At 41.5% G+C, this 22,900-nt stretch overlaps 1 protein-coding gene across 3 annotated transcripts in view; it reads left to right on the top strand.

Annotated features, from left to right (window-relative positions):
• Positions 1–22,900, top strand: part of utrn (utrophin) — a 201,381-nt gene that overhangs the window by 146,537 nt on the left and 31,944 nt on the right. For all 3 annotated transcript variants that reach the window (XM_085431917.1, XM_085431918.1, XM_085431915.1), the window contains exons 63-69: positions 3,522–3,583; positions 5,267–5,341; positions 9,855–10,056; positions 10,613–10,698; positions 12,125–12,282; positions 16,667–16,833; positions 19,814–19,925. In XM_085431917.1, the coding sequence (XP_085288043.1) occupies positions 3,522–3,583; positions 5,267–5,341; positions 9,855–10,056; positions 10,613–10,698; positions 12,125–12,282; positions 16,667–16,833; positions 19,814–19,925 (862 nt within the window). The remainder of the gene's footprint in view (positions 1–3,521; positions 3,584–5,266; positions 5,342–9,854; positions 10,057–10,612; positions 10,699–12,124; positions 12,283–16,666; positions 16,834–19,813; positions 19,926–22,900) is intronic.

The raw sequence follows: 22,900 nt of genomic DNA, 5'->3' as shown, positions 1-22,900 counted from the left end.
TTTTAGGGAATCGTCTCCGGCCGTGCTGTGATTGTAGATCTATCCAAGAAGGATTTTGGCTTTTCCCTCAGGAAATATGAAACGTCTAGGTTACTTCTAGGGTAGAGGGAAAGAGTAGGAGGTTGTTGTGGTTATAATTTATTTTTAAGAAGCACCAATGAAGACGTAGTAATTAGCAGAACCACTTTAACCTTCAATGAGACTCTAAGTAGCTGGAAATTATAAAGCTACACAAGCTTGATAAGCTAAACTGCTATTATTATTATGATCAGTTAATCTAAGAGGGTCAGATCGTATCACTTATGTCATAACTTCAGCTGCCTATTATGCTGACTTGGTGAGACAGAAATCTCATTAAAACATCTTGGAAAAGGTTATTTTCCCCTCACAGTACCCTTGTGGATACGTAAATATCATCCTTTTCTTTGTGCCTGCTGCTGCATCCCCTTTCTGTGACGCCGTTCGACTTGTAGATGGTTATTCTGAGATGTCATTTAATGACTTTTACGAGGGAAAATGTCACATGCATTAAACAAGACCCAAGAGGATTCATCTCCAGAACTCCTGTCTCACAGCTATCTGCTGCCTGACGAATCGGCAAAACCACTACGTGTCATCAGTGGCCGCTTTAATTGCCTTGTTTCTAATTGAATTTCCTTTTAATTTGATGCATATGAGAAGTCATTTTCCACTGTGGAAATCAATGTCGAGGAATTTGGAGAAGTGTTCAATATCTATCACGCTAATCCTTGAGTTTGAAAAGCTCGAGATATTGGAATGAAATAACTTCAGACGCTCAACTCGATTGAAATTGGCAGCCTTGCATCATGGTGTGCTTTTGGAGTGTTTTTGAACTTTGTGGTGCATTCAAATGCTTCTTGAAAGTTAGTAAAGGACAATTATCCATCGTAAAATCACCAATTAAACAATTAAAAGTAGCTTAGTTAATTTATTGACTCGTAACCTGGCTTAATTTCATGAGGTAATAAAAGATTTTCGCTCAGACAACAGCATGGAGATAAATAGGATTTGGAGCGTAGGAAGAGAAGGAGTGACAGCTGTGCTGTGTTTGCACCTGCTGCTGGCGACACTAAACAGGAATCAGTGATAAAAGCCAGAATGAACAACAATGCTGAGGACAGGCTTATGACTTACAAGTCAATGACATCCCGTGATCACTGATATGCCCAGTCAATGAAACATTCAAGAATGCTTCTATGTTCAACCATTTGGATTAGTCAAGCTGGTGTGAAAGCTATTTGTTGACTACAGTGTGAGCTAAACAATATTCCTGAAAAAGGAGGGTCTGAATTTACATTACAATGCGCTAAACACGTATGAGCCAAAGCAGCAGACGTCAAAGAAGCATAATGGGCATGACTACTCGGCCGTCTGGTCTCCAGTTGTCCATCTAGGCTCAAGTCCACTCCTAAATTTTGTCGGTTTACCTTTCAAGGTTTTCTGGATCATGACCGTTAAACTTGGATTGAATTTTAGGGAAGTGAATAAAAAAACTTGGGCATGCACCAAAGTTTGGGGCACGAAAACTCAGGATGTTATAGTAGATGTTTTGACCCTGTGGGATAAATTTACAGTGCACAATCCAGTGGAAAAAAAGGAGGGAAAACCCAAACAAAAATAACAAGCATGCTCCTATTGTTACTCCCAGCCTGACGCACTGCCTTTCAGCTTTTCCACTGAAAGCTGCTGTTTCCAGTCAGGTAAAAACAGCTGAGACACAGTGATCATCTCTGGGGATAATCGTCAACACAAAAGTCCAGCCAGTGTGAAATAGACACAGATTTTTTGCTCTTTAGCAAAGTTAGCCATCCATGGTAAAACGTTGTAAAGGTTTAGTTCTAATGTGTGTTTACTGAATCAAGCCGTCAAGCCTGATTTGTTTGTATAAAGCCAACCTTACCCTGAATTTTACTGGGGATGAATGTTTCACACTGCGCCATCTAAACTGTAACAGCTTTGTCATAAGTGTGCCATCACTTCACTTAGCTTTCTTTTTTTCCCCCCCCTGCCTTCCTACAGGACAACAAAAGGACTGACATTGCAAAGGGAATATTTTGAGGGGAAAGAAGTGAAGACTGTTAAATTTGACAATTCAGTTGTCCCCATCATGGCATTCATGAGCTGTGGATATGAGCACAAGCTGTCTAATCTCTCTGGTGATGGAAATACTGGCTGCCGTGTGTGTGTGTGTGTGTGTGTGTGTGTGTGTGTGTGTGTGTGTGTGTGTGTGTGTGTGTGTACAGAAGTCTGATTTTTGATGTTTTGTGAGTTCATGTGTATCCTATCAGTGTACTAGTTCTGTCTCGTCTGCGATGTACCATTCGACACGTCGGTGTAAAAAAACATTTTATTGGTGATAGCTGCTTGCGAATGTGGTCTGCATAGAGATCATGCTCTTTCTCCTAGTGTTTGTTTGTGTGGAGCAAATATCAGCGAATCCCCTACCAGCCTTTGACAATTTAGGCAAATGTTTCGCAGGTCCTTAGTGCAGGAATGTCCCGGCATTAAATATGCCTGCTCAGGTGTGAAAAGGGTCACCAGTCTGCGTAGCCGTTGAATAGCGATGAACATCTGCGCAAGAGGAGGGCTTATGCCATCCACTTCGCCGCTGCGCTTCTCTGTCAGCACTCGGCTTTACTTCCTGCCGACTGTCAGCAGAGAGCGAGCCATCGCAGAATCCACAGGGGAGCCTCTGCATTCTGAAGCAGACTTTTATTTTTAAAAAAAAAAGATCTTCCAGAAAACTCCTCAAACATCCCACGCAGATCTGAGTGTGGCTTCTGACAGCCAGGTGCCTCCTTGAAATATTATGCAGGCGTACGCACACACATACACACACGTAAGGCCACATCATGGCCAGAATAGCTCAAATAAAAGAAGTGATTGGCAGGCGAAACAGCTATGTTTGATCATTCTTTTTAAATGTTTTTTTTTTCCTTCTCCTACTGTTGGTTTTCCGACTGCTTTTATTTGTGTTAGGTGTGCGTGCGTGCGTGCGTGCGTGCGTGCGTGCTGTGGCTTCTACCGGAAGCAGAAATGTAAACAGAAGGTTTAGACTTGGTCCCCTCATGTTTATTATGGTATTTGAAAGGAAAGGTGGGTGTGTGTGTCTGTGTTGTTTCATTAAGAGTTCTGTGATTTATGATGTATTCGTAGCCTCTGTCTCCATTTCAGGGGTGATAACAAAAGAGATGCCAATATGAGCGTCCACAGTGTCTGTACTGTTCCAGTGATGATGATAAAAGTAATGTTAGCTTCTGTGTAATTCCACTTGTTTATCCTTTTGCTCAGTTTCTCTGTATGATTTTTGCATACCTTTCTTATTCAGTGTTTTTTTTCTTGTTTTTTTGTGATAAGCCTTGAAAGTGTAGAAAGTATTTATGAGTGTGTGTGTGTGTGTGTCTGTGTTTAGACATCAGCAGTTGTTCTGTTTATGTGTCAGCTCATGATTTTGTGTATTTTGCACTCTTAAGTTTTCTCTTCTGTGTTTCCATTTTTAGTCATCAGACACAAACGACGTGCTGGGACCATCCAAAGATGACAGAGCTCTACCAATCACTAGGTATAGAACATAGTATTATGTATGAGGACTTAGGCTCCCGACTTATTTTTCAAAATAAATGTCGCTTCAGAAAATTGCTAAGAATAAACTTATTTCCAACTTTATATAGTGTTATTTAGCTGGGGTTTCTTTGCCCAGGTAATAAGATACTGACGGAGAAATGTACAATGGAGATATTAAAAATTCAATTTAAAAACATTTCCATACCAAAAAAAGACTGTCACGCAAGATAATCCACAGAATTCACTGTCAGCTTTTTTCCCCCTCAGCATTTCTTTGGGGGAAAGTTGTTCCAATGCGAACTTTTCACAGTCTGTACTTCATATTATCCAAAGTACTGAGGTTGCTGATCCTGAAAAGAGATGCTGCTGTTAAATATTTCAAATGTAATCTGTCATTCCTCTGTGCTTCACATAACGCAATTTGTCTGTATGATGCTAGGGTCCAAAAACTGTTTTTCTGGTCTTTAGTCCTGTCACAGGGCTTAAGGCGGGGTACCCCATGGACGGGTCGACAGCTCACACAGAGACAGACTCATATTCACAACTATGGGCAATTTACCTCATCTTTGTACTGTGAGAGGAAGCCGGAGTACACAGAAAATGCACACCAGCACAGGGAGAACATGCAGATGCCACGCAGAAATGTCCACTGAGTCAAACCCAGCACTTATTAACCACACTAACACAAGGCTGGTTTTGGTTTTGTGAACTAAAGTTTACTTAAAGTATGAATTAAGTGTTAATTTACTGAATGTGATTTGTAAGTCAGGTAAAATTGTCATTAGGTGTCAGCTGATCGTGACGTATCATAGCTGATACGTTCCCTGACTTCGTCCAACTCTGGCATCTCTAAGAAACTGATTGAGAATCTCAAATAAAGCCGATGCATGCCTACAAAGCAGCGGAAGGCTATAAAAAGATAGCAAAGTGCTCCCTGTCAGAAATGCAGTGAAGGTGAAGAAGAAGAATACTTTAAGACTGAAATGTACATCTGCTGGACCGGGAGGCAAAGTAAAGCTTCACATGACTGCAAAGTAGCTGCAGAAAGGTTTAAAGGCTCTGCAGCTTCCCATCAGGGTGTGGGCTGAAGCATCATCACTGTGATCTCAACTTCTGCACAGCAATATCTGCATGAACAAGATCACCTTTTAAACAAGTGATGTGGCTCTTTGAAGCAGACGTCTTGTTTCTGATCAGGGATCAGCACAGCGCTGTTGACCCATTCTCACTTGTCTGGTTCATTTACTCTTTAGATTTGACTTCATGAAGCTGACACCCTGATCTTTTCCCTCTCTCCCCCTCCCTGATAATATCCATATGCGTGCCTGTGTCCCTTCAGGATCACCCGTATGACTGTGGTATTTTTTTTAATGAGCTGCCAGATAAGTAATAACCTGTGAAACTTTGGGAGTGTATTCTGTAGGCCAGGAGCTCAACAAATAGCACCAGACTCCACTGAGATAGAACTCACTAACCTAATTACACAGTCCATATTAGCAGCCTCTCGCCTCAGCCGTCTCCACAGACAATAACTAACAGAAGTCAGATTTCACTGAAGACAGAGGTTGCTTGTGTTGCCCAGAAGGCAGATTTCTGCTGCATTTTGTTTTCCAATTTTCTGCCTCTGTTTTCCTTTTTGTCCATTTACCTTTTATCTCTCTGTCTCCTTTCCTGCCTGTAGCGGACTTGAACAATGTGAGATTCTCAGCATACCGAACAGCCATGAAGATTCGCAGACTACAGAAAGCACTGTGCTGTAAGTAAGATGAACACACACCCACAGACACCTTAATACCTACAGCCGCGGTCTGCTTCTTTTGATGTTTGGGCTCAACAAGGGGATGCAGTAATGATTTGAAGCTTTGCCAGATGCTGTGCCAGAACAGCATAGGAGCCAAGCATATTTTTGGCTTTAAAATGACCCACTCTGCATGAATTTGTGTGCGCGTATGTGCATGATTCTTTGCATACAGAGTCACAGCTGGTGCTTGTGTTAAGCCTGTTGAGCGTAAGCCTCATTTGGTGAGCACAGGTGGAGTTTTTTAAAAAATAAATAAATAACTAAATACATTCTCAGAATGAGAGAGTGATGGTTTTTGTGTTTATAATGTAATCTTCGATAGGAAGTTGCCATTACTTAGAGTCTCAGGTGGCTATAAACACCATATATATACACAAATACACACACACATTACAGGTGCATGTAGACTCCTCCATGTGGGGTTTCAACCAGCATGGCAGTAGCTACTTGGGCTCAGCTCAACGTAATAATGGTGACAAATGTTAACCATTATCCAGCTGTTGACATTATTAGTGCACCTCACACTGTGAGCCTACACTGTTTATTTACATCCTGCTGTTTGTAGGAAGTTTGGAGTGTGTACGAGTGTAACAAATACCACACATCAAAACCGTACCGTTACCTCAGACGGTTGTGTGCATGTGCAGCATGCCCAGCAGGGTATGTCAAAGTGTGTTATTGTGTGTGTTGGTTGTCAATGAGTTTGAATGATTCAGGCGTTTTAGTTTGCTATCTCATATTGCTTCTGTGTGTGCGTGTGATTGTGACGATAATGCATTAGGCTGAGTGAGTTCGACTTGGGGCACTGCGATTCAATTTCATTCATTAGATTGGAGCAGTCACAGTATACAAACACACACTGACATGCACACACACACATGCACATGGAGGCACAGAAGGATCAGTAGTTATTAGTTATTAGCCTGGATTCATGTGGAATCTTTGCTTGGAGATCCATGTGTCTGACTGTTTGTGATTGTGTGTGTGTGTGAGAGAGAATTTGACACACACGTGACGGGGATACTATAAAACGGCTAATTGGGTTAAGTCTGTGCCAGGGGGGTGGAGAAGCACAAATGAGCTTGCGTGGCATCCACTAATGTGCCACAGCCTTTCAGCTCCATACCAGAGTGTGTAATGACAAAGCTGCAGAGAAGGAAAGTTTTGCTTTCTGATAGCACAGCTGCCCTGCTGCGTCCACTCTGTGTGGATTACTCCAGTAATTAGTGCTGTCTTTGAGGGCAGGAGGGTGAGAGAGATGTGCAGTGTGGAAGTTTTTAAATATTTATAGAAAATTCATTAAAGGTCAGAAGAGTAATGCAGAGAGAGGAGTTTACAACTGTGGTTTATGTTCCTGTATACCTGTGAAATAGATTTGAACCTCCCATGTATTGAAATCTTTTGATAAATCTGAAACAAGATGCCGTGACCATAAAGTACGGTAGATTTTTAAATGTTAATGATTCTTTCTGTGGTAATTATCCCACTGTCTGCATTTTACCTCCTGGTTGGTTGACCTGCCAGTGGATCTAAGCAAAGCACTAATTAAAAATCCTGTTGGTATCTGAGCTTCATCCTCACCTATTAATATATTCTTGTACTATGTAACTAGATCCTGACTCTTGTCATGTATTTATTAAGCAGTACATGTGCTGTAGAAAACAAAGAAGGAGATGCTTTAACATTTAGAGAAAACTGCTTATCTACTTTATTTTTTTGCTGACAAAACCAAATGAGATATAATTTGTTAATTAGTGAGCTTGAAAGGTGCTGGTCGGCACTTCGGGCAGAGACAGCCAGCTGTTCGATCCAGTGTCATATTAAAGAGCAGGATATTAGCGCAGTTTTGATTATCTTATTAACTCATTAGTGGGTTGTGTCATGGTTTAATGTCAGATATTTAACAGATTTAAAGGACCAAACCGGCTGTTGGTTTCTTGAAAATGGAGACAATATCTTTACTGTGGAAGCATTTTTGTTTAATAATGTTATGTTATAGGTTTCTTAGTCTGAGCTTTTTTTAAAAAAAAAAAATCTCAATACAACAGTATGACTTCACAGTGACACTCAAAGTTTAATATACTTCCCTAGATTATCAGTATATTGTAATGAAAATAGGCTGACGTCATCATAGTGTAATTAAAACATCATAGAACAGATATTTCAAATCAAATCAAATCACTTTTTATTGTCACATCACATGTGCAGGCACACTGGCACAGCACATGCGAGTGAAATTCTTGTGTGCGAGCCCCACAATCAACAGAGATGTGCAAAACACAACAACACAAACGAGCAAAATACAAGAATGGCCAACCTGAAACTAATAAATATATGTACAATATATAATAGTGTATGCATTTCTGGATGTGTATACTAAATGTTTTTCTACGTGTGTGTGTGTGTGTGTGTGTGTGTATACACATTTTTACAAATTAAATAGTAAAAAAATAAAATAAAATAATAATAATAATAATAATAATAAAATATATAAAATATACAGAGTTGAATATGTGCAAAACAAGTGGCATTTATATACAGTGTGGAGTGCATAATGTTGAAGTTCCAGTAGTGAAGCTGAGGTGTCTATGACGTGTTCAGCAGTCTGATGGCCTGATGGAAGAAGCTGTCTCTCAGTCTGCTGGTACGGGACCGGATGCTGCAGAACCTCCTTCCTGATGGAAGCAGTCTGAACAGTTTATGGCTGGGGTGACTGGAGTCCTTGATGATCCTCCCCGCTTTCCTCAGGCACCGCTTCCTGTAGATGTCTTGGAGGGAGGGAAGCTCACCTCCAATTATCCGTTCAGAGCACCGCACTACTCGCTGGAGAGCTTTGCAGTTGTAGGCGGTGCTGTTGCCATACCAGGTGGTGATGCATCCAGTGAGGATGCTCTCAATGGCACAGCGATAGAAGGTCCTGAGGATGCGGGGGCTCATGCCGAATCTTTTCAGTCTCCTGAGAAAGAAGAGGCGCTGCTGCGCCTTCTTCACTGTTTTGTTTGTGTGTACTGACCACGTAAGATCCTCAGCCAGGTGTACGCCAAGGAACCGGAAGCTGCTCACTCTCTCCACAGCAGCGCCGTTGATGGTGATGGGGGTGTGTACTTCTCTGCACCTCCGGAAGTCCACTATCAACTCCTTTGTCTTTGCGACGTTGAGGGTGAGATGGTTGTCTTGACACCAGTGGGTCAGGGCGCTGACGACCTCCCTGTAAGCCGTCTCATCACCGTTGGTGATAAGACCCACCACTGTAGTGTCGTCCGCAAACTTCACAATGATGTTGGAGCTGTTAGTGGCTGTGCAGTCGTAGGTGTAGAGTGAGTACAGGAGAGGGCTCAGTACACACCCCTGTGGAGCACCAGTGTTCAGTGTGATGGGGGATGAGGTGATGCTGCCCAGTCTGACCACCTGGCGTCTGTCAGACAGGAAGCTAAGGATCCAGCTGCAGAGGGAGCTGCTCAGTCCTAGATCCTGCAGTTTCCTGTCCAGCTTCGAGGGAACGATGGTATTGAATGCTGAGCTGTAATCTACAAACAGCATCCTCACATACGTGTCTCTCTTCTCCAGGTGTGACAGGGCAGTGTGTAGTGTCAGGGCTATGGCATCATCAGTGGACCTGTTGTGGCGGTATGCAAACTGTAGAGGGTCCAGTGAGTCGGGTAGTGCAGAGCAGATGAAGTCCCTGACCAGCTTCTCGAAGCTGGTTATATTTAGTATAACCCTTGTCCTTCGAGAGGCGTTACGCTCTATGAGTGCTTTTATATTTCCTTATTCTAAAAGAAGTACTGCACTGTTACAGTTAAAGGCCTCCTATGATGGGGAGTTCATGCTCAAGCACTATAAATACAGCAGCTTCTGTTGTATTTATTTATATTTTAGGTACTTTGTCTCACTGCGCTGGCTTTTTTATTCAATTATCCTCTTCCGTTCGATTTTCCGTCTTTTTTGCCATCTCTCTTGCGCTTCAGATGCGTAAGTGAAGGGGACAGTATGATGGAGGCATAATTGAAATTCTATATAAAAAATATGGTTACATTTTTGTTTTTGTCATTCTAGAGCCAAGACTCCAGAGAGACTGCTCTGTCTGATTCATTTCATCTCTGTTCCTCGTTTGTCTTTTTTTAGTTCACATTTCTCCTCAATGGATCCGTCTATTTTCTGTCTGTAATTCTGGCCTACCCCTGCACTTATTTTTTTTTTTTATGAACCTATTTTGATAAAATATCAGTCAAGTCTGTAGTTTAGACGTTCTTCTATAAGTAGCCTGTGCCATTTTCAGCTCCTTGTCCTTTTCTGATACCTTGACATTTGTTGAAAAAATCAGAGCAGCTGCTGAAAGCTCAGTGAGCAAGCTGGAAAGGTTACTAATGGTCCTGTGTTTCTTTGTCCCTTTCTTCCATTTTCCTCCCGCCTCCTTCTCCTCGCTGTTTCTCTCCTTCTATATCTCGACCGCCCCATTCATCTGCAGTGGACTTGCTGGACCTCAGCGTTGCCCAGAACACCTTTGAGCAGCATAAACTCACCAATAACAATCAGCTGCTTACCGTTCCCGACGTCATCAACTGCCTAACCTCTATCTACGACGGCCTGGAACAGGAGCACAAAGACCTGGTTAACGTGCCTCTCTGCGTTGACATGTGTCTCAACTGGCTGCTTAATGTTTATGACACGTACGTATGCCCTCTGCGATACATGTTGCCGTACATATTTGTAGCAATGCTTACTACTTCATGCTGTTGCATGCACATGAATGATGCACTTGTTTAAAATTAGACTGCATTAAAGGAGCTGTCATGTCAACAATGCACATATTCATGCTGTCATCATGTCATATGCATAAGTCGGCAAGTGCCTCAGTGGGCGTGTTACGCATTGGGCTAATTTAGGAGCAAATTTCATGTGTCAATATAATCTGCTCTCGCCAGAACATACAGTACTCTCTGCATAATCATGTGTGCACTCATACACTGTAAACCAACCATCTCCGCACTCTAAATACCATTTGTGCGCATTCAGGGGAAAAAAGCACAAACAACTCACAACGTCCTGCACGCAATCCTTTCCTTTCCAGGCACATAATGGTTTTATGTCTCTGTTGTTGCATGTAATTCAAATCTGAAATGATCTCGCTACACTTAAATTGAATGTATACTCAGAAACACACAGCAACAGTAAATGTAACTAATTTTCACTGTCTGCTTGGTGTCTCCGTGGTGCTGTCTGCAGTGGTCGCAGTGGGAAGATCCGGGTACTGTCTATGAAGATCGGCCTGCTCTCTCTCTCCAAGGGACACCTGGAGGAGAAATACAAATGTAAGTGTCAGCGAGTTGGTGTGACGTTTGATTCTGTACACGTGCATCTAAACCCACTCGCGTCCCTTTCATAAGAGACCAGCCTGTCTCCGATTTCAAGTGATACTGCTGCACGATGGCTGTACTCCCAGCAGTATTAATCAAACTCGAGACGGAGAGGAGTTAGAAATCGGGTCGTCTAATTGGATGAGAGACCTCCTCCGCGTTTCTCTTGTTCTTTATTTAATTTTCTATTCTCCCTTATTTTTTAGGATTAGGGAGCGTGAATATAGGCTTGCTGCACTGGGAGGAGAATGTCATCCTAGCTTCCTGCTCTTTGTTTTTGCTGCTTTATCTCTCTCTCTCGCTCCCTGTCTTCCTTTGCTGTCACTGCTCACGCCACTGTTCATCCAGCTAACAGTTCCACTTTATCTTTTGTCCTGTCTTACTTAGTCTTGCTTCCATCCTCTTTCCTTTCTTACTCTTTCGCCTCCTTTTCTCTTCCCATGGCATGGACTCCATCCCTGAGCCTATTCGTTCCACTGGCAGTTTCTATTAGCCTGAGAAGGGTATCTAGCATGGTTGATTGCGTCCTTCCTCCTTTACTCTTTTAGGGTCTCATTGACTGTCAGTCCCTTGCAGATAGCTGCACTGCATTGCGCACGCACCTAACTAGGTGTCCTGTTATTTGACACCCATTTTTGACAGTTGCAAATGTCAGATGTATATCTGTACTGGACTGATTTCATAAGAGGTGTGTACTTGGGGGGGGGGGGATGGGGTCAGAGACATGTAATTGCTGTCTCTCTTTTTTTTTTTTGCATGTGCAATCCATGAACACCCACACACAGTCATGGCAGGAGCTGGCATCAGGACCAGGCTTCATAGAGAGATCAAAGACAGTGGCAAGCGGAGCAGAAAGACCTGTCATGCCCTCTGTTTTTTCCTCTCCTCTTTTTCTCTGGATTACACTCTCTGCCTTCTTTGCTCATTTTGTGCATGTGCTCCAGCGATGTTTCGTAACCTCATCTGGGGGGGTGTTGCCAACATGCAGAGTAGCTTAGATAGTGTGTCATTGGGCAGGCATCCATATCCAGTACGGAGCTTTGTCAATCTCCGTGAGAAGGGATGGAAAGATGGAGACGGGGAGGGAAAGATTAGAGGAAAAAAAGCCTGCTGTGGAAAAACTAAATGCATCTGTTCTCTGATTCTTTTTGTCCTCCCTCTCACCCACATATACACTAACGCTTTTCCCTCCCACTCTCTGCTATATTGTCACTCTTTCCTAGAAAAGCGCTATATAAATACAGGCCATTTACCATTTACCATTTCTCTACATCTTTTCTATTTATACTTATTTTTATTTTAAATATCACCCACATGCTCTAACTTTCTCCCTTATTCCTTCTCTTTTACCTCACCGCTCCTCCCTGTCCTCTCTCTGCAGACCTCTTCAGCCAGGTGGCGTCAGCAGGTGACACGTGCGACCAGCGGCAGCTTGGACTGCTGCTTCATGAAGCCATCCAGATCCCAAGACAGCTGGGCGAGGTGGCTGCCTTTGGAGGCTCCAACATTGAACCCAGTGTTCGCAGCTGCTTCCAGCATGTATGTTCACACAGAAACACACAAACATGTGCATTTAACACATCACATTAGTGTACACCTACACACATCTGAAGAATACAGAAGCACATAAGCTGTTCATGCCATAGTCTTTTAGTGTTCTTACCACTGGATGGATTATAAGCATGGGGGGGAAATCCATTTAAATTCCATTTAAATTCTTTTTTTCCCCACATGTTAATGAATAACAAGTTCAGGGTTTTTGTTTGTAACAAATCTATAACCTCAATCTGATTAATCAGTGATTTTTCTCCGTGTTTAAACTATTGATTTCACTGGTTTTACCTCTAATACATAAGCTGAAAATGATTTTCTTGTTTTGCTTTGTTTTTGTTCTGTTTCGTTTGACAAAAACAGTCTGAATGTGAAATTGTGATTGCTTAACTGGTGGGGGAAATCAGATGGCATATTAATGACTAATTCAAATAAAGGTTTGAAAATGTGTGCTGGGCAGATAGAATAGAAATGCTAGGACAAAATGAGCCCAAAGTCTGATTTTCCAATTATCCAACAAAGATTTCTTGCGTGGACACTGCTTTGACACTCTTTTGATTCAGCTTTCTGCTACAGAATCTAAAAAAGCTGAAAGGTATGAGCTTAAAAAGCGCTGCCAAAAAAAGTTGATTCCGTTCATCTTGACGTAGCGTTTTCAGTGCAAGAAACTACCTTTGCACAACGAGGGAAAGTAGCCCACTGAATGAACAATGGGCTGTAAGGTCAGTTTCTTGATCATTAAAATGCACATTGTCATGACCACTGATCAATGGCCATGAGTACCATTCACAGAGAGTTGGGGAATGGCTGCAATCACAGCATTTTAGGATGGTGAAAGATGTACCCTTAGGCCCCTTGACTCCCCACTCAAACCAGCGTTCCTCCCTGTCCAGGATGTGTACATCCTCATCATTGAAAGAGTGTGCACTGGCCTGTAGGTGTAAATAGACTGCAGAGTCCTGGCCTGACGAGGTAGCTCTTCTGTGTTGTGCCGTCCACTTAGCCAGAGGTTGTTTGGTTTCCCCGATGTATAAATCATCCAGTCCTCCTGGCACTTAACAGCGTGCACTATATTACTCTGTTTGTGCCGGGTGATCGGATATTTGGGGTGGGCCAATTTTTGGCACAGCGTGGGGTTTAAAAGCCACAGAGTCCACAGTGTTTAGAGGAAATGCGTCTCAGCTTATTCCGATACTCCTGACACATACAGGATCTCTATAGGTTTTCGCTAAGGCAGCAGTTGTCCATGTCTCCTGAATGGCCTGGAGCATTCTTTGGGTGCCTTCTTAGCTTTGACAAATGTCCAGCTGGGATAACCACATTAACTCAGGGCCTTCTTGATATCATCTTCTCCTTCCATGGCTGCTTTATCAGTGGGGTGTGCTATATGACATTATTATTCAGTGCATCTTCCAAAGGATGATTATCATCGAGCATCTGAGCTTTTTTCACCTTCTCCAGCCACCTAACACCAGATCCTGAGAAAAGTACTTGAGTGTTTGAGCTCTGCTAACCAACCACAAAGCCTCAAATGGCCTCCGGTGCTCTGCTGGCTGTCCTCTAGTGTTTTACTGCAGTCAGCTAACCATTTTTTGCGAGTTTACCTCTGGACATTACTGGCATTTAATGATGTCCTTATCCCCCCCAGAATCACTGTTTCATTTCTCTCACTCTTCCTCCCCCTGGCTCGTGCTTCGGTGGTCATAAATGGGAGCCAAACATTAAAATTAGGAAGCTATAAATTTCACTGATTTCCTGCCGAGCGCCTCCCAAAATAGCAGAGGGAGGCAGTTTTAAACTTTATCTCTCCCTCTGTTTTCTTCTCGAAATATTGCAAAGAGGCAAACACCTTGCTGCCTCGCCTTGATGTCATAATAATACGCACATATCCACAAGGAGATATATACATGCATGAGTGCACACACTAGCTTATATGGACATAAATTGCTCACAAACTTGGTCGTGAATTGCTGTGCCAGCTGTAGTCCAGTTGCTCATTAATCATTCAATCATCCAGCCGGGTTGGCAAGTGGAAACCAGGCAGACATAAACTCTCACACTCTCTCTTTTATTTACACATGCATACACATGGACGAGCAAAGCCCCATGCCACCTGTGTGTCAGTCAGCCCCATCAGTGACAGGGCAGTCGCTTATTCCATTTCCTTTAATGGGGTCTGTGATAAATGAGTTGCGCCGCCATAAATATAGCCTCTTTCGCCATTCCTTTGTTACTCTCCTTCATTTATCCATCCGTCCATCTATCTAGTCATCCTTCGAGACACCCAGCAATTAATCTGTAAGTGCTATAATTCTGCCGTTAGATGGTAAGTAGGAGGGAGAGAAGGCGCAGATCAGACTAATGTATGGGAAAGGAGAGATGGAGAGGTGGTGCATGGGAAGATCAAATGAAAGAGTGGAGGAGCGTTAAAGACCATTTGAGAAGTCATAAAGGTGAGGAATTAATTGGATGTGTTCTCATTTATGAATCTGAATCTTAAAAGCTGCCTTCAATTAAAAAAAAACCCAAACCTGCCTCAGAAACATTAACAGTTACCAAACCCAAGGTTAATTTTTTTTTAAGTTAAACCTCACTTTAGTACTTTAAAGACAATGTCAGTGTAAAACCAGAGTTTCATAAAGAATACCAAAATATAGCTTTCTTTGATTACCTGCAGTTAATGATATATATGTTACATGGAGCATGTTATTATTTACAAGATTATAATTGAGTAAAAAGAGCCACCGATACAATGCATTTAAACTAGAGCTTCACCAATATCCAGTGTAGATATTTGCTGATTTACAGTATCGTCGTCTGCATTTATGACACAGTTAGGATAAATGGGAAAGGCTGAGAGTAAATGAGTACACCATGGCTTTTTGGGATAATTTGAAGGCAGTTTTGATTGATAAAATCAATGATGCCACATGTCAATATGTCCTGTCTTTGATCAGTGAGCTAAGTATTCAGCTGTTTTCCCTTTAAAGGTTATCAACCACATATTTAGATAATATTAAGGGGTTTTAAGGCCCGCAGACATATTTACAAGAGTCAGGAAGGATAGGGTTTTTCTCTGTCACCACACTCCTATAAACAGTGCAAATATTTCCCTTTTAGATTGGCATTTGAAGCAGAAAACGGGGATATTTGGCTTTTTGTTTGTTGAAATTTATCCTTTTTCTATCCGTTCCACAGATAATTTTAAATTAAGTGTTACTGTTCCACAATACCTTTATTTTGTTAGTTTAAACTTTGGGATGGTGAAGGAAAAAAAGCTTAGAAACCTGACTTTGATTTGAGTAGAAGTAAAAAAATATATATATATTCTGTTCAGTAAAACAAAAGCTTTGAAAGAAGGTAAAGACATCCTGACACTGCTTACATTGAGAGTCCAGCCAGAACAGGATTTCTTTGGTTTAAATTTGAGCTGGAATTTATTTTCAGAAGTATATGTAAATGCACACCATAAGCCTTGAAAAGGGATCAGGAGGAAACACACAAAGACATTTACTAATGTTATTCCTTTTGATTGTTTGCTCTTCTTGTTGCAAATGCATTCTGCCCTTTGCTGCCCTTTTGTGTGTCAGGCATGATGGAAAGGTTGCCTTTGATTTGTTTTGCAGTAATAGCAGCCATGTCAAAGCTTTGCTTCATGTGTTGACTTTTCCATTGGGTTCATTATTTTCTGCAGATGAGCAAAGATCCAGCTGAAAAACATGTTGTGAACATTCCTGTGTTGGATTACGGCACTTGTTGGAATCATTTAAAACATTTGATTAAGTTCTTTTAAGCTAATAAAGAACTTAAGTTATTGAAACAGGAGATAAGCAGACTGTTTACTCTGCAGTTTTCATGCATAGCACTGTACACGTTACACCCCCAAAAGTATAAAGCAGCACTTATGAGTAGGAGTTTAAGAGCATTTTTCAAAGGTATCTGCACAGAGCAACAATGCTGTTATCTAACAGTGCAACTATAGGGTATGTAGGGCAGAGAGGGTGTTAAACTCAATCATTGTTTACTGTAAGATATTTCAACCAATAAACACGAATAAAGAGCTCATAAAAGTTATTTAGTCTTGGTTCACAATTCAAGGCCTTAACGAGCCGCAGGGACTCATCACTTTAATATGTACGGTCATCTTAAATTTGTCTGCGTCTTTATTGCGTGTTTGGTAACAAGTCAGAAGTTATTGCCTGTTAGTTATTTCTGGTCTGCGTGTTTTTCTCCCATGCTGCAGAGAGTGCCTTTTATATTTTATCAGCTCTCATTGCTGAACCTTTATTGAACTGCAAATCATATGATTGATAAACCTTTGATTTAAAAGCCTAATTCTTAATCCTGCCCCCTTGTTTTTTTAAATGTCCAGGTAAACAATAAGGTGGAGCTAAAGCCCAGAGAGTTCATTGACTGGATGCGTCTGGAGCCTCAGTCCATGGTTTGGCTTCCTGTCCTGCACAGAGTGGCTGCTGCAGAAACGGCGAAACATCAGGCCAAGTGTAACATCTGCAAGGAGTGTCCTATTGTTGGCTTCAGGTAAATACACATATTCCTATTTAGCATTCAGGTCGGCATTTGCGTAACATGCCAAAAAAATAAAGGTGATAAAGTCTGCAACTTGTAACAGGCTCCACACACACACAGCAAATCTAGAAGTGTTCTGCATTGTTTTCTCCTGGTTGAGCATAAAGGGCAGGTCTGCTCTGGAGGGCAGGCATTTATCTAAATGTCAGCAGCTGATACACCACTGACTAAATACCATCCGGAGGTTTGCAGTGGAGCTTGCACAAGTACTCACAAACAAAATGACATCCTCATACACACAAACAGGTAGCACACAAACAGGTAGCTCACCACCAGATTCTCAAAAATTTTAAACAGCTGATCACCCAGCTAACAACTGGCAGTGATCCTGTGCAGTACTGACACACACAAACACGTGCTCTAAATATTGCCTGTCTTTTATTTGGCTACTGCTCTTACTGAGTAATCACAGGTAGCGAAAGATCAACAGGTTTATTTATTTCAAAACAAAATTCAGGTTTTCCACTGGCCAGCATGATGGAAATGCTTTTTGTGTGGCCGGAGATGGTAATAACCCCATCTTTCTAAGTAAGGTTAGGTGGCAGGATTGCCTCCTTCGGATACCTTGCTTTGCCAGCAGAAAGAGAAATACGCTCAGGCATTTGATGAAGCACACATCTCCCAAGTTGTGTCATTGATCGATGAGAGAGCGCGATAGTGGGAAGGAAAGGCAGGGAGCAGGAATGAAAGGGGAGGAAAAATGCATAGCAGGCATTTTGTGTGGTCTTGAGACATGGCACCAACTGGGTTTCAAGTACTTTTCATGTTCTTCAGAATATCAGTAGGTTTAAAATTAGCCTCGGATGAGGAGGGTCGACATATACGTTTGATTTGACTGGGTGTATGTTAACTCAATTCTGCAAATTAGTGAGATAGGTTATATGCCACTGAGTCGTATTTGCACTCTTGGTACTTTGCATGTATTTTTTTTTCTTGCACTGTTGATTCTGACAGCAGTCATCACACTTTGTTACAGCAAAATCCTTGGGAGCCCAAAGGCTTTACATATTTTGTGGGGCTAAAAATTCAAAATGTAATAATAAGAATCGGAATGAATCGGAAACTAATTAGAGTTTATAGATGGATGGTTTGATTAAATTAATATATTTGTGGTTAAGTGGAAAATAGTTATTCACATTGGTTTTCTAAGTACTTTTCTTTTTCCCCAAAAAGAAGATAACAACTTGATAACAACCTTAATACCAAAGGTATTAACAGAACACCCCCCCCCCCCCCCCCCCCCCCAAAGAAAGAAAACAACAACAAAAAAACGGCAATTAACTTAGATAAACCTGTGAAAATTACAGATTTATTCCTGTCTACAAACACAGAAATTTACATTAATTACCTGCATACAGAGACCAGGCGGAACTTCATGGATTAAAGCCGAAATTCCACAATTAGTGACAAAGTTGCTGCAGGACAGCAGTTTATCTGCAAGCGACAGAGTTGTGCTCTGTTTGTAATGTGTGTTTATAATTTAGATGTCAGTTACTTGGGAACCTTTGCCACGCTGTTTTTGAGTGATTAGCCACTGAGCTGGACTGAGTTTGGAGACAATTTGTCTCCCACTAGGGTGACCTGTGCAATATCCTTCAATCCAAAGTGCAAAACCCCCAACATCTGTCCGACCAGCCAGTCACTGCAACTACTTGGAATAAGTCGGCAGTTGCAAAAACCTAAATGCAGTCTTTTTTTCCCCCCTAATTTGAAGGAGGTTACCGTCCTACTTTAACCTCCTAAGACCCGAACTCTTCCACGGCATGCATTTTTAATTTCTCTTTGATATTTGGGCATATTGGGGCCCGATGAATGTAAAAACAAAGAATTACCAGATTATTTTAGTTTTTATGAAAAATAAGAGCCACATATGAGGATATTTGTTTAAAATTCTGATAGAACAGTAGCAGTATAATGTCCTCGTAAGTGGATATCAGGCCCAAAATTGAGTATTTTGGTCTAAATAACCCAAAATGTGATGTCCACATATGTGGACGCCAGGTCCTAGGAGGTTAATGTTTTGAGACTGAGCCATTAATCGGCCATTCAAGGAACATTTACAACCAAGAGCATGGGCTTAAAATTACCAGTACGTAACTGAAGAGGCAATAATGCTAAACGCTAATCAGTTATCACCAAGGCTGCTGTTGCTGTTGGGTTTTTGTGGGGGGGGTTTCCACCGCTTGAGTTGATCCTACATTGATCAATAGCAAAAAGGAGATCACCAAACAATACAAGTTTGCTGGTTACCCAAAGTTGGCGAATTAAATGAGGGCCATCTCAACACCTTCTAAGTGAAGGTGACTCAAACCCCACCCCCATCCCCTTAACAGTAATATGCTATGTGTCAGTACATAATGGCAAATTTGACTTGGAGGTGTCATGCGCACTGTTGCATCCTTTGATATATAGCTCTCTTTCGTAGCTCATCAGTCAGCTAACCTTGGGAGAGCTGGAAAGGAGAGAAAGATAAAAGACTTAAGCTATTATGTCTGAATGGCTCCTGTCTCAATTTAGCTGTTAAATGGCCTTCTGGCTACAGCTGCTGCTGAGGACAACATCCCAACAGTTGTTGTCACATTGTTGTGCTTTGGTGAAAATCCAACTGTCTGTCGCTCTGTCAGCACATTTTGTGTGTGTGTGTGTGTATGTGCACGTGCATGTACTTTTGTGTGCACATAAACATATTCATGCAGCAAAGGTTGATGGAGTGACTCTGGAAAACAGCAGCTCTCCAGGTGACTCCGGAGTAGCCTGGAGAGGAGTCGTGTTGTAGTGGTGTATATGTGCCCACACACCCAGAAACACATCCTGAAGACATGAAAGTGACACACACACACACACACACACACACACACACACACACACACACACACACACCGTCCCATCTCAACTTATCTCACTTTTCACCTCGCCCTCTCTCTGTCTCTAGGTATCGCAGTCTGAAGCATTTCAACTACGACGTGTGTCAGAGCTGCTTCTTTTCTGGGCGCACCGCCAAGGGTCACAAGCTTAACTACCCAATGGTGGAGTACTGCACACCGGTAAGAAAGTAACACACACACAGACGTTGCTCACTAACTCATCTCATATCTCTTTTCCACATGCTCACACATTCCACTCATCCATTTAATGAAAGCACACGAATTCGGGGTTCAGACAGACTTCAGGCTTTGGTTACCTCCTAACCCATCTTTCATTAAAACCGTTCCGTGCCTGATGTCATAAATCACTGACTCACACTCTTCCCACTCCTTGAATATTCATGTCCTTTTTTTAATACCCGTTAAGGGAAATCCGAAGTATTACAGCAGCACATTCATACATATTTTCATTTCCAATTTCTTTGCACTTAATGCATGCTGTTATTTTAATCTTCTAGTCATGTCTTACTCTCTGGTTTTCTTTGTCTGGGTTCAACCAGAGTTATTTATTAAACGTGCATTGTTTGAAAGTCATTTGCATTCATCTGCAGCTAAAGTAGACTGCACTCTTCTGGGAGGAAATTTTTTTGAACTTTGCTGGGAGTTTCTCTCTGACGTTCACAGCAGCCTCAGTGAGAAATTGTGATAGATCAAGCTGTAGACTCAGGATAGGTTCACTTCTAAAGTATTGGGTAGGGTTTAGGGCAGGAGGAGTCTAGAGTTAAAAAGTATGAAAATGCATCAGTTCCTAAATCTTTATATGATACCGCATATACATGATGAGAATGGTAACGTAGCATGATTAATGGAAGTTACTGGTAAGTATTTAGTGTATGAATTTTCTAATGAAACTGACAGACAGCATTTAATGTGCATAATACCTTGGCAGTCACCCAACGTGCTGAAGGTGGTTGGCATTTTACAGAGAAATCAGAAACTGCGTGTATCAGAGGGCACAACAAGAGGCAAACGTATCGGATGTAACGTAGATTAGAAACAGCCCGAATCAAAACACAAACAGACTTGTTCACATCACGTTATACTGACGACACATTTAGTGAATCTGAAGCATCTAGGCTTTAACTAACCTCTTTTTTTCCCTTTAAACTAGGTTCTGTCAACTGCAGAATTTCTTGTCGCCTCACATGCTGTTAAATTCCTTTGTCTTGTTTCTCAATCAGCCCTCCCGAAACACCCCTGGCTTAATTCCGAACGTACAAATGGTAAAATACTCAAGGTTATATTTTTATCCTTCCAAGCCAAAAATATTTCACTTCACAGCTAGAGATGAATATTGGAAAAACGGGAGCTTGGCAAAATTGAACGTTGCTCTTCTCCTCAATTAGGATCTAACACTTGTGGGCTGACTCTTTTCAGTATTGCTTAACGTCATACTTTGAGTGACTCGAGTTTCTCTCGACATTTCTCATTTCTGTCTTTTAATTAGCTTTTTCAATTTCCTAAATGGGATAGATATTGACTTTGGAGGAGTAGCTGTAGGGAGCAGTGATCACTCTTCCCTGAGTTAAAATGCCCAGCAGCTGCCTGACAGACTTGACTTTGAAAAAACATTATTTTATTTTATTTTTTTACTTTCAGCTGTGCTGCAGCAACAAACACTTAATCTGTTGGTTAATTATTAGTACTCAGCTACCGGGTAATCACTCAAGAGGTTACTGATTCCCTTCACTGAAAATAAAAATTGGGGGGGGGGGAGGCTTTTTCCCTTTTCACTTTTCTTATTTTTTCTTAACATCAAAAGAGATTTTATTGAGGTCTTTCTCGGCCATTTGCACACATGTAAATGAAATGCAAATCAAATACAGCAAAGATAATTGAAACTCTGACTAAGATTGATCTGTGGATATCCACCTCTACCTCTGTTGGAGCCAAAGCGAAGGGAGGTACTTCACGGGTTGCCCAACAACCCATGCAGTGGAACAAGACAGACTTAGATATGATTGTGAACTCAAGGGGGCCACGCTCATGCAAGAGATATGATAGATCTTGCCAGAGGGACAGTAATCAGTGTTGCAGAGATCTCTTTTCATGACAGCAGCCTGAAAAGTGCAATAACAAAACAAAAAACAAAGATTAAATGAATATTTTAAGTTGTCAGCCAGAGTATTCAGACTCGTGTCTGCTATAACAGCTGCAACTTTCAGTTTGCGTGCATGTGTCTGAAAGGATGTGACAGCAGCATAGTATCCACAGGTTTTTCAGCAAGGGAAATGTGTGAGGAGAAAGAAAGAGTGGATGGGGCTAAGTACAAGAACAACACAACATGGTGAAGCTGTGTTTTGCTCAAACACTGACGTAAAGCTTACAGCCAGATCAATAAAAGATCACGAAGAGAAACTTTGAAAGCTTTGACTCAAATCCCCGTGTAAAGCCCCAAAACTCAACTCCAGGTTCATAAACGCTACATATCCATCTCCACAGAGCTTTATTGAACCTCAGCACAGTGAGGACTGAGAGGAAATCACCCAGATCTTGCTGTTTCAACCTGAGAGATATAGATCTCTGACAAAATAATAAGTTGTGGATCACCTTATTGTCTCATTTTAAATCTCACAGTTCAGCGTAGCTTTATCTGCACCTGTGTAGTAAAAGTCAGACTTTTTTTAATTGTTTTTTTCTTTATTTCCCTCAAAAAAAAACAAACACAAAAAACCATCAGCATGATATGTAATTATACTTGTGTGTCTCCCCATGCTCGAACCAAATTGTGTTTCAGTTTTATGCTTTTGAAAATATTAAGTCCATATTGAATAATAAACGCATTTTGCAGAGAGTTACAGATTTATAGCGGCTTTGGTGAGACTCACTGCGGTCATTTAATAAGATTGTTTTCTCATCTTTGTCATACTGTTTATTTTATGGCCACAATATTGTATTTTTTTTATTAGCTTATGATTTTTATGGGAGTGCTGTCTTCATATTTCTCATTGTCTTTGTCAGGGATATTAAACAACTTTGGGGCGTGATGTATTGATTACCGTAATTTCAAAGTTTTGAACTGTCCTAAGAGAATATTGTGTTTCAGTTTGACTGCGATTGCCTGTCTGGTCATGTTATTGAAATGTCTTGACTCG

Source organism: Copadichromis virginalis, linkage group LG15 (genome assembly GCF_057382275.1).
Source record: "Copadichromis virginalis isolate Kocher_CV1m ecotype Utaka linkage group LG15, C_Virginalis_male_GT1.1, whole genome shotgun sequence".
Classification (NCBI taxonomy): Eukaryota; Metazoa; Chordata; class Actinopteri; order Cichliformes; family Cichlidae; genus Copadichromis; species Copadichromis virginalis.
Note: the sequence above shows the minus strand (reverse complement) of the source record. Positions and strands in the feature narration are given on the sequence as shown.